The sequence below is a fragment of the Galleria mellonella genome, unplaced genomic scaffold (genome assembly GCF_026898425.1).
Source record: "Galleria mellonella isolate WM207_F2 unplaced genomic scaffold, CSIRO_AGI_GalMel_v1 utg38, whole genome shotgun sequence".
Classification (NCBI taxonomy): domain Eukaryota; kingdom Metazoa; phylum Arthropoda; class Insecta; order Lepidoptera; family Pyralidae; genus Galleria; species Galleria mellonella.
Window position 1 is genome coordinate 793,661 of NW_026442090.1, and position 21,317 is coordinate 814,977.

Genomic DNA, 21,317 nt, shown 5'->3' on the forward strand with positions numbered 1-21,317 from the left:
AAATTTCCAAAAGTTTATTTCTGTTTGTTTGACGACAAACTAGATACAAAACGATACAAATTCGTTAATACTATTCGCCCTCTAACTTACATGTGAAAGCTAAAAAGTACGTTTATTTAGAACTAATACGACAATTAAAAAAAAACTGTTGACTAATTGAGTGTAACTAATTTTATAAAATTGCAAATCGCTTTTTCGTTTCTACTTTATTTTGATAAAAAAAAAATAAAAAACTACCTAATTAGATTCCTAATCGTCGTATTTGAAAATTTTACGTACCTATGTGTTACCTGTTTAGTTAAATATATAATTATTATTAAACGTAATAGGATAAATGGACAATTATGTTTAAGAAATGTACAAATAATGCCAACTTAAAAGCCGTTTGTAAATTGGCGCGGCAAAATTATACCTATCTCGGAATGTAAGCAGAGTTCCTGCCAATATTCTAGATATGAATGTTTCAATATTTGTTATTGCATCTAAATAAAACAGATCAACGTATTTAAATGAAATTTGGTATATAAATAGTCCGTATTTGTAATAACAGGGTAACTTTTTAATGGGATATAGCTAGTGACAATGAGCTCGCTTATAAGGCATCCATTGCTCTAAACTTATCCATTATCCTTTTTTTTTAGTACATTTGTTCCGTTGTGGAGCAGGCTAAGGTCGGAGACCATGCTGCCTAGTCTTCAATATAATTTGTCTGGAATTTATCCATTAACCTAATATCTTGACAGAATCACGATATTTTTTTTTTAATACAAAGTGCAAAGGGGCAAAGCGGATTACCTGATGGTAAGTGACTATCGCTGCCAATGAGCACCTATAACATCATTATTGGTGTGACTATTTTAGAGGCATTGCAGGTGTGACTATTTTATGGATTATTGTAAACTAAATTTATAATAATTTTAATTTAAATCTATTAGAAATTTAGTTCATATTAGTCCTAAGCATACTGATAGTGCTCTATATAAAATTGATTATTTTTAAAGAGACAAGTTTAGAGAAATGGCTTTTCAGAATCGATCGCAATGTGTTTATCCCAGTAACGTAGCTAGCTGTGAACAATGACCTTCGTAATAATAAACAATAGCAAATCTATATATGGAAATACAATACACCATTTTAGAGTATTAAAATGAAACTTTACTAATAATATTAAAGGTGTGAAAGTTACCTCTGTATTAAAAAACAATTGATATAATTAAACAATTATTGTACCACAAATGAATAATAATTGACGATAGAGAATTTATATCCTATTAATTATTGTACTAATAATTTTGTTCTTAATGAAATAAAGACGCATTTCTTTACCTGTTATTGGCATATATGTGCACGTAAATTTATATAGAATAGACATAATAGTTATTATAATAGAATTATTTTATCGATTCTTTTAAATCGTAAATTTTTTATAATTCTACTGCTGTGTACGGAATGTTGTTATCTGTTGAGTAGAAAGTCAACAATTACTCTTTTTATTTATGTACGAGATAATTTTACATTTGTATTGGTACTGTGACTTAAATTAGTATCGAGTGCTATTTGTATGTACTATTCAATGCGAAATAAACAAGTAAACATGAGCGGACCAGTCTCCACAAGCAGCATCTTATTCTCGATAAAAAATAGAAATGATTGGCCTTCTTCTAAGGGAATGTTATACAAGTGAAACTGAATTATTTTCCCAAAGAAACATAGATTAAAATACAACAAAAATCTTTGAGCTGTTATACTAAAACAGCGCCTGTAACAGTCAATTTAGTATGGAGGCTCAAAATATTTTATTATTTTACAAAAACAAACAGACAACTGGCTCGACTCTGATGCGAGTTATTTCTCTAACTCTCTCTTACCTATCTCTAAAAATCTCTAAAATTCAAATTTCGATTTGATATTACAGCGACATCTTTATTGTAACGAAGAATATGAATTAATTTTCTTTCAGATTTACGATGACCCATAAAACAGTTATTTTGCGAAACTATCAAATTTAAATATTAGGTCAAGAGACAAATTTAAAAAAATATCACCTCAGAATCGGACCCATTGTAATGTACAGTAACTACGTGTATGAAATACATTTCATTGTTATAAGTGAACTGTAGGAGTAGGAGTAGGAGTACTTCATTACATTTATATGACAATATAATAGATGATAGATCTGAGATCACAGCTTTATTAAATTTTCAACTTACCCTTTATAAAATCAAATTGACTATCTCAGAACTATACGTTGAATATACTAAGCATAAGGGGGTTGATTTTAAATAAAACACAAACCAATCTTCATAATTAAAATACGGACTAAATTTAAATCTGTTCTGTCTCAGATTTATTATGAATTTAGTTTGTGAATAACTATCTTCTGGTTAAGCGCAGATTTCATCTTAGATCTTGCCGTTACGTTCAATCAAAATCCATCGTTTAATAAAAAAAAAAACTCAGTTTTAAAAATAGAAAATGTCGCATTGACACCAAATATGTGCCTTGAACAACTACTATTCTAATCTCAAACACTTCACAAAACAAAATTGGCTGGTCAGAGGACTTTCCTATACATATAAAATGTTTATACACATAATATGTACATAAACTATTTATTAAACGTTTTATAAACGTATAAAAATGTAAAGGCTCAAATCTGCCACCAGAGCGCGCCACGGACACCGACACATGTATAAAGCTTTTAGCCAATAGCAACACTATTATTGTCCACTGTATGTTACTGGCTGTCAACACATTTTTTTTTAAAGAATTATCGCAGCCATACATATATAATATACATTCATTTGTTAAGGACAAAATAAATATCCCTATGTGAGTGGGACAGAAATATCGCTCTAGATTTAATACTTCATTTCATTGGAACAACATAAGTAGGCATGGCCTCATAGCTTGCCATTCTAGAGATAGAATGAAAACAGAAAAATTTGCCCTTATACAAATTTAATATCATAAAAATGAATAATAAACCTGTTAATAATAATAAGGAGGCACTTTCGCCTGTAATTGCACCTACATGTTGCCATTAACATTTTCACATGTAAACACATGTTTACAGATACTGTGTAGTTAGAAAATTTATTGATAATCATATATCTCAGAATAGGGAACAAACTAAATGGCGTGAACATTACTCTGTATATAATGAGAAATTAAAGCCATTTTCAGTTTGTTTATTGTGTTGTCATTTTTTTATGTTTGGACATGACAAGTCAAATAGTTTCCAAGCTAGGCGGTATTTTAAAGGGATATGGAGTGGGCCATATCCACTCCAGGGTGCAAGACAAATTTCACAAAGACATACAAGTATTTAAAAAATTATACCTCCTTTTTCAAAATGGAACAAACACATGTAAAAAATTTCATTAAAATCAGTAAGCACAGGTTTCCGTGTTTGGCTTGAATCAACATGTTACACGATATTCTGATATCATTTATGTTACTTGCTGTTTTGTAGTTCTGGTTTGTCCCATATTCTGAGAAGCTAAATACCAGATACATTTGTGCGATATACATAGTTCGTTCCCCAATTTAGTTGTACGTTACTTTTTACATATATTACCTCTAGTTATTACCACTTGAGCGTTGCTTGCGTCAACCAACGAATATCAAATTATAATTAAAAATCAGAATACATCGAAAATAATAAATTAAGCCACAATTATAGTAATAGTAATGTATGTATGTTTTAAAAATCTGAGCCTATAAGAGTTACATGACATTTCAGTTGTTTTTTTTTAATTTTATCCTTTTGAAGGATAGTCAAAGAGAACGAAGCCTATGTACATTGTGTGCAGAGGACGTACAAAACAATTATAGTGGCCAATACCATCACAATTTAAAGGGGAATATTGCGAGAAAACCTCTCCAATGAAGGATTTAAAAGACAATTTTAAATCCTAGTTATCTTATATCTCAAACATCGTTCATGTGGTATCTACATTGACTATAAAGAATTGACAGAATGATCTAATAGAAAAATTTGTAACTAGTGACATTCGAGAAACACACTGACACGACACAACACATATACACCGAATAGGCCCCAAAAAATTTGAATTAAATTCGATGTTTCCAACACTAGGAAGATATTAAGGCAAGTTGTGTATCGAAATTGTATGAAATTTTTGACAGTAAAATAAATTAGCCGATCGCTAAATGAAGAGGAACTTTTAATGATATGAACTCGTGGACTTCGTGCATAGCACTCTTGTAGTGTGATGTGTTCGGAGAGGAGAGCACATTTTGATCGCATTTAAAATAGAGTTTTAAGATGATTAAAATAAGATTTATTTTTACATCTCATTTTTTTTTCCTATATGAGAATGCTTGTGGACCGACAAAGTGAAATGTAAAAATAAACTTTATTTTAGACGATCTAAAACTCTGTTTTAAAATTTGACCTCTTTCGGATCTGCAGAATGCTTGTGGACCGACAAAGTGAAATGTAAAAATAAACTTTATTTTAGACGATCTAAAACTCTGTTTTAAAATTTGACCTCTTTCGGATCTGCAGAATGCTTGTGGACCGACAAAGTGAAATGTAAAAATAAACTTTATTTTAGACGATCTAAAACTCTGTTTTAAAATTTGACCTCTTTCGGATCTGCATCACCCTGTTGGTGTTTTACCTTACCACACCCTTGGATCTGCTAGTGACTGCCATGCACGAAGCTGAGTATTGCAAATAAGTAGCACAACATTCAGCTGAATAATAGATATGTGTGATATGAGAATTACGTATAATCTCTAATAGCTACAGTTAAAATACAAAGTAAATATGAAATACTACAAGTGTTACAAATAAAAGCTTCAAAGTAAAAACACTGGTATACCTTATAAACACTTCTAGTAAAAGTACTTGATTTTTAGTAAACAGCCTGTTAGTCGCTTGGACCAATCAAGAAAATGATACGTAAATATTACGTATCAAACTTACAGAGACGTCATAATTGTTCTTTGTACCTCTAAACTCCACATTAGAACTCGTCAATTTAATTCACAACTTGTAATTATGGGTAGGTAAAGAGAGGGGGCTAGGGGTAGTAAGGGTACTATTGTTGATAGTACCCATATTTCTCCACCATATTTTCCAAGTCTGTTTAACATTTTACATTACAGTTTGCACACATACAATAGTGCCGCATACGAATTTCACGATAATTAATTTCGAATTTCAAAACATGAGAAAAATTCAAATTATTAATTTAATGCTGGCCAGTAACATAATTATAAAAAGTCTTAAGTTTCATCTCACACACATAAGTCATAAAATTAATCAAATTTATAAAATCAAGCGTAATTAAAAAAAATATATGAATATTTATACCCATTTTATTGATTTAGATATACAAAGAACAAAAGCGTGTTTTAATTGACACATCATTGAAATTAGTTACTCTATTATGTCAAACTAACATGTTCATCTGTAAGGCTGGTAACATCTGGATTACCTGTCAAAATTATACATCAAACATTTCTGAATGAGACACATACACTAAACTACAAAATCATATTTAAGTAATAACTTTAATCATAGATTAAGACTTTCTAACCTATTCTAAAAGTTTTTTATTTAAAAATTTCATAAGCATAATATGGAATTAATATAATAATAATTAGTGATTTTATGTCAATGTTGTTCTATGATGAACATTCTAGTACACTCTAGATGCTCCTTATTCAAATATGCAATCGTTTATTTTTCAGTGTTTGACAGGTAATGCATAATGTTGCCAGTTGCCAATCTTATATATATAAGTTGTACTACATTTTTAGGGAGCATTTTCTATAATAACACAATTTTAAGTCGTAAATTTGTAAACACCTTTATTTTTCTCTCTCTACAAAAAAATATCAGACCAGATATGAGAACGTATTATATATCCTATTCCAAATACAAAATCCCAGAAATACATCGAAATTCAACTGAATAACGTTGAATTAGGGTCCCATTTTAAATATCAAGAAGATTTCATAAAATTTTATTAACTGACAAAGAATATTGTATTTGGAATAGAGTGTATTATTTCAATTGAATTATGCTAGCTGCTTATGCAGTCTTTTCGGTTACTAATCTCACTGCAGCTAACTGCATTTAGATATTATACGAACAATATATACACATATTAGGGTAACCTTTGTGTTTCAGATGGCATTTTGTAGTGATGGATTGCTATACCAACATCCAGCTACATAGCGACTATGCAAAGTATATACGCAGCTAAGTTATCTATTGTCGTCGTAGCCAGCTATTGGTTATAACCATCCTCGAACGCCATCCAGCTAATATCCAGCTAAATAGGTTGCGTTAAGTGTGACGCAATTGGGTCGATTATAATGAGCCTTTCACACAATAGCTGATAGTCAAATAGCTGGCTATTTAGTCAGCTATTACACCATAAGTAGCCAGTTAAGTTATTACATTTTCGGCTAGTTATTATCGCTGATATATTACAATTTTGTACAGGCACATCTTTTATTTGATATTAGAAGTGCAATTTTTTTTTATTAATTAATACCATTAGAGATTACAAGTGCTGACGTAGATGATCAGTATGAAATAAAAAAAAAAAATTACTGTCATAGTTACAATACTACGAGTATAAGTTAATAATGATGTTTTTTTTTAAATTGTCATTTTGGAATGTCTCATTTAAATTGCCATTTTAAGTAATTATCATTTAAATATCTTGAAGTTACAACAAATTAAATCATGCTTACTAACTGCTGTTAACGTATATATATGTAATTGCCACAGATTAAAATACATTTCTTTTTAAAATTTTGCATTCAATTTTCTTATTTGTTTGTTCTTGCAATAAATTTAATTTGAATAGAGCTTAATCGCTTACATAATTTTTTTTAGCCACCTGTTGTCACTGCAGATAACTTACAAACATGAAACATACACATGACACGTTTTGATTATCTTGGTACTAAATATAGAAATAATTATACGATTTGTATCCAACTACGTGGTATCTACGACTATGTACATAAAAACTGTACTTAAAAACATCTCACTCAAATTATAATAAAATCAAATTGTACTCTTCGATAAACTTCAACTAATTTTAAATATCTATAAATAATAAATAATGTTAAAACACATCGTGTAAACTCACTAAGCGTATGTTTGTGTTTTATAACTAATTATTAGGAACATAACTAATTTATTTATATCGGTAAATAGATGCACTGTAATACACAGAAATTTTTACCACTGGACACGTAAGTTTCAAATATTGGACTGAAAAATTATACCTTTAGATAGAACCCAAAAACTCCACTATCCAAGCTGAATCTTGTAAATTTCTTAGAATGTGCAATTTGGCATTCCACTCAGCCTGGATAACGGAGGTTTGAGTCCTGTCAAAAAATTAAACAAAAAATAATCAATCAAATATTTGAAAATGTAAAGTTAACATTACTTTTCAATGTATGGATAATCGGATTGAAAAGTGTCATTAAATACATCTGTAATAATTGCTCATAAAATTTATAAAATTAAAAAAAAAAAACTTTTCGACACAATTGCACATAAAATAAAAAGATCCGCATCAACAAACTTTTAGTTCTTGAAGCGGAAACTTAAGTCTTAAATACGATTCGTAATTATAACACTTAACAATCAGAACAATACTTTCCCCTGTTTTAAAAACCATACATCAACGCCAATATTGTCTAGCATTACGCCATTATTCATAAAAACGCCAAGCGGTCACTTTCTTTCGAGTTAAATTCTTAATTTGAAAGAAAGTGACAAAATACATTAATAGTATTTGACCCCCCCACGCGGGATTATCCCTCACGTGTTATCTCACACGCGTGATTACCCTACAAGCGAGAAGGCCTGCCAAATCCCGCGTTAGGGAATCACGCTCGATAGTAAAATTTGTATGAAATTATAAAACGCGTGGTGAAACACGCGAGCGGGTTTTAATACGTATCTGACGAAATACATATCCATGACTCTCTCTATCTCTCTCTCTATAAAAACAAGTGCACACATATAGATATTACGTTTTTATGAATAATTAGACGATATTTCTTCTACAATTTATAGAAGAATGTATAACTAGAGCGAAACGCGACGTAATCTTAACATACATCCTATTATGTCAATATAAAGGTAAATGACCAATAATTTATCGTGGCGTAAGTCTATGACTTTGACGTTAACAAAGATTATTACGTCACTCGATTATCAACGTCAATTGTTGATTTTATTACCAACTTAAGTACAATGAGATTAACAAATGGCGGTAAACGTTCACCTTGCGGGAACTGATTATTTGTGTTAGCAACATAGTGTTCGTTCTACGGTACCAATGGGCACCTTATTGTTAACAACATAAGAACTATATTTGCACACCTAAAATTAAGGTGGGACTACATTATTCAGTGCTTACAATTACCTGATTGAGATTACTTTTGCTTTGGGCAAGTCCTGCGTCCGTTAAGACGTGAGTGAGTGAGACAGCTCAACTGCAGCTGTCCTTTTTGGTTGCGTCGTCGCACTTTTTGACGTCGAGATCTGCTTTAGATGTACCGGGCTGTGGGTTGTCTAAATCTGAAAATGATAAAAGTATTCGATATTAAGAGCTCGCCCTCTAGACAAGTGACAAACGAATTTGTCGATGGAATCGACATCGCTAACGAGTTAGTGAGACAGAATGAGATAGCAACGCCGGATAACTCATTCCAACTCACAGACTCGCTTGTCTAGAGGCCCTGCTATTCACGAAATCGTCGTTCTTACTATAAAACATAGTCAGAGTCGATGATCATATAATCATCACCATCATCATATCAGCCGGTAACTGTCCACTGCTGAACATTGGTCTCCCTCATAGATTGTTCTGGTATTTATCAATTGAGGAGAAAAGGTTCAATAGTTGCCACGCTTAACAAGTGGTTGGCAAAGGCAGTTAGATTTTTATGATGTTTTTATAGCTACTGCCCATCCTTCGACCATTAAGTTTCCTTAGTCGCCTCTTATAACACTCACTGGAAAGGAAGGGATGGCCCATTCTATGCTGGAACTACATGGCAAGATCATGTAATAAGTAAAAATATTAAACTTATATGTTGTAACAAAGAAATTTATATATAGACTGCATTTAGGGACTATTCGGAATTAAACAAACAAAGTATATAAACGCTCTTAAATAAATTCAACAACACTAAGACTAACAACACCATTATACTTTCTTGTATTTATTAAGATTTTCTCATATAATAGAAATGTTCATTGCTTTCTAACATCTGGATCCTGTCTAAATCCAAATGCCAATACATATTATTAAAAGATACACTATTTACTGAATGAACTCAGAATATTTTTCCTGTTACAATTTAATAAATAAGTAGCGGTGAGCAAATTAGTTGAGATGTTTCAACAAATCACCAGTCCTAATGTTTTGCCAGAGAATGGTGGTATTTTAAAGAGAGGTAATTTTGAAAGTTCTAGATTTCTCATTTCATACTTATCATACACGAAGTAATTGGTAAGAAAAGATTTTTGCAAAGTTATAACTACATATAAGAAAAAGAATTAAAGATCTGTGTTCTATGTTCAAGGAGTGAATATTTATTAACTTGAAACCAAAATCTTAAAACAATAATAAAAAGTCGTTCGGGCTTGTTCTGCATTGCTAAACAGATTTGGATAAAGTTTAATGTGAGGATTCGTAGAACACTGCGTTCTGGGAAATGTAAGCTACTTTTTTTTATTAAAATCTTTTATTTAACTTGCATATATAAGTCTTTTCGTTCAAAATTTGCATTCTATTTTTTAGCCATTTACTAGCGTCAGGTTATGTCGAAATTTGGCATGCTTATATAAGTTCGAAGACAATATCATGTTATGGTATCATTGAACTGGTTTGATCATAAAGACGGAAGGTGGCCTTAGGAATTCGCGAACTACACAAGATAAATCCGCCATATTTGGACTTGTTTGATTTGTTGAAAAACTATAGGCCTGTGTGGAGTCCAGTGGTGAATTTACTAGCAGCCTGCGTAAGCTGGACTATAGGCAGGCAAAATTTGGCACCAAAGTTTATAAACTGTAATTGGCAAAAAAATTATAATGTATATTGTAATTTATATGACTGTGAATTATTGAATCGAACTTTGCGAGATCAAAATCTTCAGATAAAAGCGTGTGTTGATGTTCTAATCTACTGTCAAAATCGACATTCCAACCGTGATTGCGCAGTAGGCTCGATATTTATAGAAATTACGAAAATGATCTTTATATCATCCATCACGCGCGCGGATGCCATCTGACGTATAACGATATTGTAATTCGATAATTGCAATTCACCGATTTGTGTTGTCATAGCAGCTATTCAACTTCTAAGCCCTCCTCGGAGAGCTAAGAAGACCTGCGTAGTAGTCCTTTGTCGTGGGTCACTGCATGACAATTTTACGTATCTTTCAAAAGAAGAAATAGGTGACAATGTTGCAAAAACCCCCCTTATGCTAGAAGCTATGTTCAGCAAACTGTTCACTGCTAAACATAGCTTCCCCCCTAAGGTGGGTTTTACCTGTAGTTGCCAAGCTTGGCAGGCGTGTTGGCAACCGCAATTTGGCTTTCAGTGATGTTTTAAAAGGTACTCTGCTGCCCATTTCTCAACTATAAGCTCTTTTAATCGCCTCTTACGACACACACGGGAAAGGAAGGATGGCTATCAGGTCAATGATAATCAAATAAGTGAAATCCTAACATTAATTTAAAAAATTTAAAGTTTTTTTTTATGCAACTTGAAATGGTAGTTTAGTTTCTGTTGATAGTATTATATTGGTAGTTGAGATTCTATTTTGGATATCTCGGACTGCAGTTACGCGTTGTCCCACTAAGCTGTCATCACTTTAAATCACTTAAATCAGTTATACTAGATAGTAAAGTGTTAATAAACTGTCCAAAAATTGACAGTCTGTTTTTAACTGAGAAGTTATTTTTCACACTCTTGGCCTAAGCTGTTTACATTTGGTTAAATTTCAAATTTTCGAAGTATTAGTGGGCCGCGGAGACTTCGTCCTAAAATAGACCAATTTCATCTCTTCGGCTTTGTGAACTGTTGACTATAAATAATATTTTTTTTATTTCATTATTGTTTCATCATTGTCTTGTCTTTTCCTATTTATCTGAGGTTGTTTGTTTTGGGCATGTTCATTTTCAAGAAAAAACGTAAAATAACAGATTGAAAGGGATTTCTATTATTTTATTTTTTACGCGGAGTTACATTTTTCCCCTTTGTTCCTTATTATAGTTCATACGATAATAGAAATAAAATAACTAGGGGTTATCCATCAAGCAGCAGCCCAGCAGTTAGTCTATCTGCCTTTCAACTATTTAGTAAACCTATAGAATTTGCTGGCAAAGAGCGATTATTAACTTAGAGCTTTTTTAAACAGTGACATGATAATACCTTTAGAATTTATTATATATTTGATTATGATGATAATCTAATGTAATTCGCTTGTATCTCATCATTATCACATACGTCAGCGGAATGACGTTGCAAAGGATGGTCCAAATTGAACATTGTGTATCGTTTCATAAATTCGTGACAACGTTACGTCACGCTTACACTTGTTTACACTTCTGTGACACTTTGGACGGCACGAGACACATGCATGAATTTTGTATGAAGTATGTTGTGAACAAAGATGGGAGTGATAACGAGATAAATTCATGCGCCGTTTACAATTAGGTTCGATGTCTTATCCAGCGTACGTACGTATGATGACCCTAAATCTGTCAATTTTAAATAATAAAAAATAACATCTATAGAAAAAAAATTGTCTGCCTTTACATAAAAAAATTTTACTCGCGTAAATATAATCTATTTATGATAACTTTGCAAATATAAATATTAATCAAACTGACAATACTTACGCAATTTACTTACGCGAGTCAAACTTACAGATATGAGTGTGTTTACAGTTAGTCGTTATTTTAAAATCTAATCTAACTTAATTATAATACGATAAAAACACATTTTAATAAGGATTGATCAATCAAGTCTTTTGCTGCACATCACATTATTAAACAAAGCCCACGAAGAGTTAACACGTAATACGTATTTACTCATTGAAGACCGAAATCGGAAAGATATTGCATTGAGATGCGTTATTATGAATATGATGATGATGCCCCTTGTGTATTAGATCAACGTCAGCTGATTTCGTTCGTATTCATCTTGTAAATGAACAGAAAGGATCCCCTACGCTACGCTACATCGAATGTTGAAGAAAGAATTACACGATGACTTCTTTAACCTAGGCATCAAAAGCCCGAAAAAGAAATGTTTGCAAAAAACTTAAAAAACACAATGCGTCTAGCGGTTAATGGCTATAACTGGTGCTCACGTCCAGCCATTAACTGCGACTAATGATCGATCGCTTACACAGATTCTCTTTTACGACAGAAGTAGGTATTTGCGAGGAAGGTCAAAACTGTGTGCCCCTTAGAATTTGCTGGCCGAGAATTGATTAATTGCTCCATCGCCATTTTTTGAGAAAGCATTTTGACCATTTTGCGTCTCCTAGATATTAAGACGACGGGGACAAGAATGTAATGAAAAATTTTGCGCCTCCTAGCATCCTTTATCCAGAAATTTAATAGGACGGGCCTAAAACAGCAACTTGTGCAGTCCTCGAAAGCGTAAGAACAACACACATATCTATAACTTTGATTATTATTTCGGACAATGACTTCGGGTATTATATATATATATATAGGCTATAGAGAGTTAAACCCAATAGAATATCATTCATCAGTAAACTATCGAAATGAAATATAATTCGAGCAAACTATCCACTTAATGCACGGGGCATTAGCTAATTAATGCTATAGAATTCCAGGCTCTGTTTCTGCTTTTTAGCGGAACATTTCGATTGTTAATTTTTGTCTTTCACAGACAAAATAAAAAATGGGGTAAAAGCTTATGAAAAATCCCAAATTCTTTACGTAATACTATCGATAATATAATCTCAAATTGTCAACACGCTATAAATATTAAATAATTTGTATTTATTATGATTAACATAATGATATAGCTTCTGTGCAATATACAATTTTACGCGTCATACATTTGATCGATATGTCATGAGATTAAGATAAGGTTGGCCATAAATATGTATAGGTATACTTTAGATATAAATTGGAATTTATTTATTCTACATTACACTGTTTGATATTCTCCCGAGTCTCGACCCCCGTGTCATTGATTCTTCATTCGATCTCAAGGTTTTGCGGGTAATGCGGTCACGCGGTGAATACAATTGTACAGTCTACATGCAGGATTACTTTTTTAATTACCTACTGGGAATAGCAAACAAGCTATCAGTCCGCCTTATGGAAGATAGATTTACGTTTAAGACTAGAACGACAACGAAATAAAGAAAATGAAAACAATGAACTCGATAATATCACAATATTCCTATTTTGAAAACGAATGCTCGTAAGACGAGATAATGGCTGCGCTTGACTGATCTTGAGATTTAAGCTGTTAAGGTTTGGTGTTGAGTGACAGATAAACAATACATAAAATCGGTGGATAAAGTATGTACAGATGTTTCTTCGAAAATGAGCTAAAATTTATTTTCAAAGATTTAAATGAACCCATGACGCAACGTAATGGCAAAGTAACGGACAACGGTTAGTTTCTTTATCATTCAAAGGTACAACTACCCACATATCTACGTAAATAGGTTTTATAACAGTTATAATAACAGTAGGTGTCTTAGTGCGCAAACAATAACATTCGCCCCGCATATAGACGTTGAAACCGAAGTCGTTTGGGGGAACAAAACCGATGTCTCGCTTGGAAAAGTATTTGTATGGTAGAAAAACATAAACACTAAAGCCATTGAAATCTGATCTCACGTCAAGTGACTTAAGGATCATTTTCCTTGTACTTGTAGATAGTTCTGTTTTCACAAAATAAGTGTCAACGGCCGACGTCGTCTAATTATATCGGATATTAAAACTAAATTATATGTGAACTATGAGCACATACATCGTGAGATTGTATCTGCTAAATAAGATTTAATTTTACCAGAGGGAGACTTTGTACAAAAGTCGATTGCTTGGGTACCTCTGTCCCATTCGTGTTTCAACCGTGAAGCAGTTGTGTTTGCATAACTGTGTTTCGGTTTGAAGGATGGGATATGGCGTGAATTTACTGGGTACAGAGGAATAACACCTGAGTCCTCAGGAATGGCAACGCATGGGGGGTATCATGGGCGAAACAGTATACTCTATTATGTCCATGATACTGCTCATGTCTATAGGCGACGGTTACCACTTTCCATCAGGTGGGCCGTCAGCTTGTTTGCCATTTTAAGTAGTATAAAAAAAAAAAAGATACATTTACTTGTTTATATTATATTCTGCCATATTTATGAAATAGTTTTAATTTGTATGAAATTGGCTCATGTTTACGAGTTCTTTTTCTATTTATTGATTATTTATCTATTTGCTGTTGGTTTCTACAATGTTTTATTTACTTGCAACTTTTGAAGTCACCTTGAGTCTCTGTAATCTAGTAAGTCACTGTCTTGGGTGACTCTTCTATCTAGGTAACTAGATATCTCAAGTGATATTTATCGGTAATTTATACTTTTATACTAATATTATAAAGAGGAAAAGTGTGCGAGTTTGAATGTTCAGGGTAATCTCTTTGAATTTGGAAATTCTTTCACTGTTAGAAAGATATATTATCCTGGAATGCTATAGGCTACTTTTTATTTTAGTAAATATATATTTTTAATAATTAATCACAGTAAATATAATTAAAGTCAGCAAAAATTCGATAGTATTGCTTTACAAAAAAGTCCGCGACACCATATATCTCAATTTAATAGCTCAGCTAAAAAAGATCGGTTTTATGTTAAAAGTAAAATAAATTTAAAAAGATTAAATTTGGATACAGGTTGCACGCATTCTTTTAGAAATTCTTATAAAAACAAATAAATAAATCAAAATAGAAATTTTATGGAGATAAAGTTCACTTTTTACAGCATGTTAATTGATGCTGTCGGTCAGAAGATAATGCGAAATAAAAACAATAAGTAAGTAAAATTATTGCATCGTTGCTACCGCTGGCCGTGCGAGAATATTAAGCGGGGCGCGGACTTGAGGGACGTAGCAGAAACTAAACGTACATCAAATTGCTAAATACTCCAATTATTTTAAACTCTTAGAGAATATAAGTAAAGTACTTGCACACACGCTTAAATATCAGTCTTACTAAAATATATTGTTTAAAAGTTACACAAAAAAATATTGCATGCGTATGAAGCCGGGGCGGGTTGTTACTCTAGTATTATGTTTTTAGTAATAGGATTACTATGTCTGCAAGACAAAAGTCCCTGAAAAAATTGAGGTTAAAAAAAAAATCTTCATCAATCTACCCAATAGGCAGGCTATGCATTCCTTTTTGTGGTACTAGTTATCACGGTCCTATCTCATCTCATCCACTGCTTCGTCGCTATTCAAAACATACCTTACACCTATGTAATAAGGCATAGATACCTATAATATTGGAATTCATTAATTCTATTTGTACACCTACATTTTCATAATATTACGCTTCCATTACAGTTTTTCCTACACTCGAAATCCGCACTATATCATCCGACCATCGACCGATGTTTATTTTCCGTTTTCTAACCCACGCTTGGTTTGGGGGAAAAGGGATTATTAGTAATGAAGACTGAGAATCCCATTGCTAGCAATATACCCAATCAGGTCGAACTCCTTGCGGTTCTCCCTGGAAACTATTATGGTTAATTCCTGATGAATTCATCGTGATGGGCTAACTGGCCTGTTTTCATTCTCATCAATCACCCTTCACTGGTGCTCCGCCAGCGTATCCCGTTAGCACAGGCGGGGTTACCATTCCATTTTCACCCATCAAAAAAAACCCACACTTGGTGGAGAAAAGGAATTGTTACTAATGAGGCCTAACAGCCCCATTCCTAGCAAGAACAATATACTGTCAGCAAAAACAATATAAAATTATATGATTATGATACCAGTCATTGTCTGTCTACTGTTAATCTGTCCAGTAGTTGCCACGCTTGGCAGGCGGGTTGGCAACCACAGTTAGTGTTTTAGTGACGTTTTTAAATGGACGCTGCTGTCCATCCCTCGACCATTAAGTTCCCATAGTCGTCTCTTACGACACCCACGGGAAAGAGAGGGGTGGTCTGTTCTATACCAGGACCACATAACAGTATATACAATTATATATAATTATATACTTCTCATAAAATGTACTACAAGAGTGCGAGTGTGTGTGTGTGTGTGTGTGTGTGTGTTGCGTGCGTGCGTGCGTGCGTGCGAGCGAGCGTGCGTGCGTGCGTGCGTGCGTGCGTGCGTGCGTGCGTGCGTGCGTGCGTGCGTGAGTGCGTGCGTGCGTGCGTGCGTGCGTGCGTGCGTTGGTGCGTGCGTGCGTGTGTGTGTGTGTGTGTGTGTGTAAGCTATGATTAACACAGCCTTACGCAAAGTATAGGACTATATACACGAACGGTAATATAGGAAAGTTATTTCAAAGAGATATTAAATTCTTGTATCTTTAGAAGCTCATAATATTTATACTCGTATACTGTAATAATCGCTTTTAAAATCCGCGACTTATTAAAGCAGGTTCCAATTCGGCCGTGTTATTTTTGTTTATGTATGTTAAAGCAATACCTTCGTAATTTCTAAAACGATTTTGATAATTCTTTTTGAAATAGCTAGTTTACTTTCGCGTTGTTCAAATATTTTATAATTAGACTAGCGACTCAACCCAACTTCGTATGGGTAGACAAAATTTTTGAAAATAATACATACTCGTAGGCTATGTTACTCGCAGATTTTTAAAACCAGTCGAGTACTTTTTGAGTTTATCTATTAATCTATTACAAACAAATATACTACATAGTAGTAGTTATACTCGTAGATAGTATAGACGTTACGACTTAATTCGCGTTTTTTTGTAGACGAAAATCAATCACAGAGACGACCTAAATAGATGTCGCATGTACATGTTATACATGTATTATAGTAGCAGTTGTGTTTGCATGACTTGAAGGGTGTTTCGGTTTGAAGAGTGGGATATAACAGTGAATTTACAGGGTACAGAGGCATAACACCTGAGTCCTCAGGAATGGCAACGCATGGGGGGGTATCATGGGTGAAACAGTATGTGTATGTACTGTTATGCCCATGGTACTGCTCATGTCTATAGGCGACGGTTACCACTTTCCATCAGGTGGGCCGTCAGTTTGTTTGCCATTCTAAGTTGCATAAGAAAATAATACACTTGCGAATAAATTGGTATCATTATACCAATTTATTGTTACTAAATCATTATAGGCTTAGTTTCTTATTACCTATGATAATCTTAATTAACAATTACTGGCAACAGACTTGAAAATATTCTGGTGTTGTGGTTTATACCACTGAAGTGGCAAATAAGCATACAGCCCACTTCATGGTAAGCGGTTACCGTAGCCTATAAACGCCTGCAATACCAGGGATATTACGAGCGCGTTGCCGACACTGAAGAAAGCTCTTAACCCTCCTTTTGAAGAACCCTATGCTGTAGTCTCTTGGGAAAACCTCGGCTCATTCCATAATGAGTGTTCGAGAGAAAAAACATCTCTGAAACCGCGTTGTACGCGACCATCTAGGCTGTAGGGTATAAGAGTAAATTCCCTGCCGATGATGTCCTTGTGAATGCTTATGAATAGTGATAGACCGTTTGCCATTCCGAGCTGCATACAAAATACAGTTAAACCGCATACTAACCAGTGGTGACCAACTGCTGCAGCCTCGAGGGCAGGTCGGCCGTTGTCACCTCGGCGCCCTGCGGGTGCAGGATGTCCGGCATGGCGTTCCTGCGGCCCGTCCTGCCGGTCTCGAGGAATTCTTTCGGTACCTCCTCGCTATTCCTGTCCTGCATTATGGCCATCATTCTCAGTACTGAAACGTGGAGGAACATAGTGTTATTTGACTTTAATAATATTTAATACTATAATAATAAAAAAAAAACTCCTTATTTAAAAAAATTAAAACCTGCTACTTTAACTATTACAATGTTTTGTCACTTTCTTTCATATTGGAAATTTAATGTAAAAGAAAGGATTGTCTCTTTCTCGACAGTTCAATAGACAAAGTGGGTTTGACGTTTTTATGAATAAGGGGGTATATAACTACAGGATGAAAGCGCAATCATTAATAACGTTTCTAAGTGTCTCCGTTACTAACTTGCCAGCTAAATACAGTGCGTTAATATGAAAGGGTATTTTTTTTTTTGTTTTTATGGTATTCTTTGTTGACTCGTTTTTTGTTTTTATGTTTCATTTGGAAAAATGTTCAATTTCACAATAAAATACCATTAAAAAGCTGTTAATGACTTAGATTTCATCGTGTACATAGTGTATGAACTAAATTAAGTAAAAAAATTAAGTGTAATGTGTTTGTAAGAATAAGTAGGTATTGGCATGTCGGTTTCTTTTTTCTAAATTAAACAAAAGAGTTTACATATGGGTGTAAGCTTGAAACTAAGAAAGTAACACTAAAAAAAAGATAATATTTGGTACATCTATATATGAATAGCATCATGGTATTATACCTCAAACAGAGATAATGCTTTATAACAAAAACAGATATGTTGGTAGGTATGTATATGTAGTAATATAAGTAACTAACCAATAATTCTTTATTCAAAATGAGTACACTTTACAAGTATATATATATATATATAGGTGAAAAAAAAGAAGAAAAAACAATAAAAACTTTATTTTCTTTTAAAAACGTATTTTTCTTCGGAGTGGATTTTTTTTACTAAATGAGGATGTTCGTCTAATAATGTAGCCACATCCGAACAACTTTTATTTTGCATATTAAACTTGACTGTCAAGACGGCAGATAATGTTTTTACAGAAAGTTGCGACTTCTCACTGTTTCAATAATCATTCCCTAGTGAAAATACCCTTTCAACAGCAGCATTAGTGCCTAGTGGACAACATAAGGAAATTTCTATTAAAACTTTTAAATTTTCATACGGGATATGTTCTATTGAAATTCAAATCACTGTCACAATAATTTTAAATATTTAATTAATAAAATTGAAATAAAATAATCTAAAAAAATGTTTTAGAAATACAAATGAGTATAAAATTATACAAATAAGTACTTTCAGAGTACAGGATTTGAAAAGAGTATTAGTTTGCGAAAAAAGAGTACCAAACTCAGTAAATGAGTATAGCTGGTAACCTTAAATATAAGCCAAATTCTAAAATCATACCAAACTCTAAAATGTCCAGGGGTTAGGTGTTATATCAGTTTCACCATTATGACGCGTTGATGACGGTAAATTTAGAGCATGAAAAGTGGATTAGTAGGTGGTGTTGATTGCCAATATTCCGTCAACCATTAGTGACGCAATACCCATCATCTGATTGACGTCTAACACTTACAGTTTGGTTACGTTACTACTTTTACACTATTGGCCTTAAAATACCAGTCAATTTCTTTTATAAATAAGTATTTATCATCATCATCGTCATATCAGCCGTTAATTGTGGACAGTTAAAGCAGTGGACTGCTGAATATAAATCTGCCTCTGAACGAGGGTTTTGCCCGTAGTTGCCTCTTGGCAGGCAGGTTGGTAACTGCAGTTTTTTTTTAGTGAGTGATAATGGAATGGTTACTCTATCTGTGCTATCGGTATACGCTGACGGGGCACCAGTGAGGGATGTTTGAGGGATGAGTTTTTTTTTTTATACAACTTAGAATGGCAAACAAGCTGACGGCCCACCTGATGAAAAGTGGTAACCGTCGCCTATAGACATGAGCAGTACCATGGACATAACAGAGTTATACTGTTTCGCCCATGATACCCCCCATGCGTTGCCATTCCTGAGGACTCAGGTGTTATTCCTCTGTACCCAGTAAATTCACGCCAGTTAGCCCATTGTGACGGATCCGACGAGAATTAATCACGATGGTTTCCAGGGGGAACCGCGTGGAGGTCGACCTGATAGGGTATATGGGGCTGTATAGGCTAGAAATAGGGAGTGATGTCCTCGTTACAACAATCCCTCTCCCTAGCAACTGCAGTTAGGCTTTAATAATGATTTAAGACGCTGCTGCACTTCTCTCGAATATTAAGTTCCTTTAATTGCCTTTTACGGCACTCATGGGAAAGAAAGGCGGCCCATGCTATGCCGGGACCGGCAAATATATGTTTATAGTATATTATATAATAATATTACATATACTGTGGTATAGCTAAAGGAATTTTAGAAATACGTTTTTTTATATATTGTAAGGTTTCAATTTAAATATATAAAGTAGGTAGGTAAATACATTATATTTAGGGGAAACCAAATATTTGGTGGCACTTAAAATTCAATTAGGTAGATATTCTAATCTTATTACTACTCGCGAACACGCGACGACGTTCGCTCGGCCATAATTGTATATTTCCATAGAAATAAAGACTTTTCCAGAGTAAAAGCATCGGATCGTGTTCCGAGGAATTGTTTGAAATTATGTTATCACAGCTATCTTTCATTTATACTTTTGCACACATTAAAATATGTCTACAGGGCGTACTTAATGCCTGATGGCATTCTCTACCAGTCAACCGTTACGCTGAACACAGAGAGTAAATGACGGTGCGTTGATCTGACAAAAAGAATTTTTAAACAAAATTTTATCCTCGTACCGCTGGTCAGCGAGAAGGAATTCATTCTGACACGCTTAAAACTAAATAGTCGCGTAGAGTGCGGTTTTATAGGAGTTTTCTCCCGCGAACGTTCAGGCTGTGTGATCTGAATTCTAATCAATCAAAATCTAAATTCTCGAAGTTTCGGAAAACATTTCATAGTACCCTCAGCTACCTACCAAGGTTTACCTTAGATACTACAGTAGTAGAGTACCTTCGTGGTATTAAAGAAAAACCCTATAACTACAATAAAATAAAGCAAAGAAACGAATAATTGATCTGGTCAAAAAACAGTCTGCTTATGACCAATAGTAGTAAAAATAAAAATTAACTGAATTAATATTTGGATTTGTTATAATTCGATTTAAATAATTTTTCTGTGATAATCAACAAAATATGCTTACGTTTCTATTAAGTTCTATTATAAACAGACTATGAAATATTTGCTATATTACCACTAAACTAAATTTTACTAAAATCTATCCTGCTATTGATACGTGCATAAATTTCGTCTCATTACACTATAATTTTATTTATTATAATGTTATATACAAA

The 21,317-nt window shown here is 33.4% G+C and overlaps 1 protein-coding gene across 1 annotated transcript in view; it reads right to left on the bottom strand.

Moving 5' to 3' along the window:
• Positions 1 to 21,317, bottom strand: part of LOC113522624 (uncharacterized) — a 35,820-nt gene continuing 14,503 nt past the window's right edge. The window contains exons 2-3 of the mRNA XM_026908372.3: positions 17,837 to 18,010; positions 1 to 8,593 (exon numbers count right to left, since the gene is read on the bottom strand). Coding sequence (XP_026764173.1) covers positions 8,505 to 8,593; positions 17,837 to 18,010 — 263 coding nt within the window. The 3' untranslated portion in view covers positions 1 to 8,504. The remainder of the gene's footprint in view (positions 8,594 to 17,836; positions 18,011 to 21,317) is intronic.